The sequence below is a fragment of the Corylus avellana genome, chromosome ca1, assembly GCF_901000735.1.
Source record: "Corylus avellana chromosome ca1, CavTom2PMs-1.0".
Classification (NCBI taxonomy): domain Eukaryota; kingdom Viridiplantae; phylum Streptophyta; class Magnoliopsida; order Fagales; family Betulaceae; genus Corylus; species Corylus avellana.
The window spans coordinates 41,964,262-41,965,679 of NC_081541.1; the positions used below are offsets into that span (position 1 = coordinate 41,964,262).

The 1,418-nt window shown below is 35.3% G+C and overlaps 1 protein-coding gene across 1 annotated transcript in view; it reads left to right on the top strand.

Annotated features, from left to right (window-relative positions):
• Nucleotides 1-1,290: 1,290 nt before the first annotated feature.
• Nucleotides 1,291-1,418, top strand: part of LOC132172573 (polygalacturonase QRT2-like) — a 1,090-nt gene continuing 962 nt past the window's right edge. The window contains exon 1 of the mRNA XM_059584094.1: nt 1,291-1,370. Within this exon, the coding sequence (XP_059440077.1) occupies nt 1,291-1,370 (80 nt within the window). The remainder of the gene's footprint in view (nt 1,371-1,418) is intronic.

Below are 1,418 nucleotides of genomic sequence, written 5' to 3' on the forward strand. Positions count from 1 at the left end.
TTAAGAACTGATTTTGAAAATAAAATTTAGCAAGTATGTCATTTTTTCTACTCATCATCATGAATGCTCCTCGAGAAACTCATTTTTTCTACTCATCATCATGAATGCTCCTAGAGACTGTTTCTGATTTAACTAGACAAAGTCAAGAGGCCAATGCCCAGTGATTTGACTGTGCACCCTCTACTTTCTGTACTTGACAACAAACTTTACAGATTAAGGGGGTAAACGAAAGCTTGGGGAGTAAAGGAGTTGAGTTTGGGCGGATAGTACTTATTTAAGCTTGGCTTGTTGAATTTTTTATCGAGTTCAAGCTTGACACAAGCTTCATTTCATGTCCAAACTTGGCTCGTTAGGGTGGGTACTGAGCTTGAGCTTAGAAATTTTTGTAAAGGCTCGAGCTCAAGTTCAGCTTACATCAAATTATTTAAATTTTGTATTTAAGTAAAAAAAAAAATTTAAATAAACATAATAAATAAATTTTATTAATGATATGACCATAAAAAAATAAGGTCATTACAAAAAAACAATTTTTTTTTTACTAGAATTTTCTAACATTTTTTGGTGTCTGACACGTCAGAAATTTTTTTTGACATATCGTTTCTGACGTGTGTTGATTGTCAGAAGCATAGGTGTCAGTAAAATTTTTTTTCTGACGTGTTAGTGGGTAGAACGTCAAAATTTTCTTACGTTTTAGTGTAGCACACATCAAAAATATTTTCTGATGTGACAAATAGTAACACGTCAAAATTTTTTGACATGGTAGAGCTCCCACGTCAGAAAATTTAGTCTTTTTTTTTTTTTTTTTTTTTATTTGTTTGTTGAATTTACGATTAATTGCTTTTTTTGTTTGCACCTTTCAATTTGTTTTATGTTGTTTGATCTTGAATTTTTGGTCAAGAAATTTGCTCCACTGCTTTGGTCATTGAATGATTGGCAGCCATAACATGGGTCGTCAAGAAAGCTTTTCTGCCAAGAGGCCTTAATTTCATCTCCTTTTTCAAAATGTCAAGGTTTGACTGGAATTTGACAGTGTTGTTGATCTTAGATTAATAGATAGAGCCACAGAGAACCTGTCCAATTGCTACCACTACTTCACCAATAACCGTAGCCAGCACTTCCATGCCTACCGTTTTGCTATGTGAGTTTAAAAAATGTACTACCAAAGAACTGCAGAAGAACACTAAAGTAAAGTGTACATTCAGAAAACGGAGCTCTTGTATATATATATACCTGTGAGAAGCTCTTGTAGGAGCTAGAAACGGAGGGAGAGAGGACGACGACCAGAGATCGATGGAGGAGAGACGGTCGGCGGGTTTAGCTGCGGAGGATCGGAGACTTCGTGAGAGAGAAACTACTGAGCTTGAGAGAGAGTATATATATATATACGGCCGGTGGGTGGAGAAGAGAAAAAAAAAAAA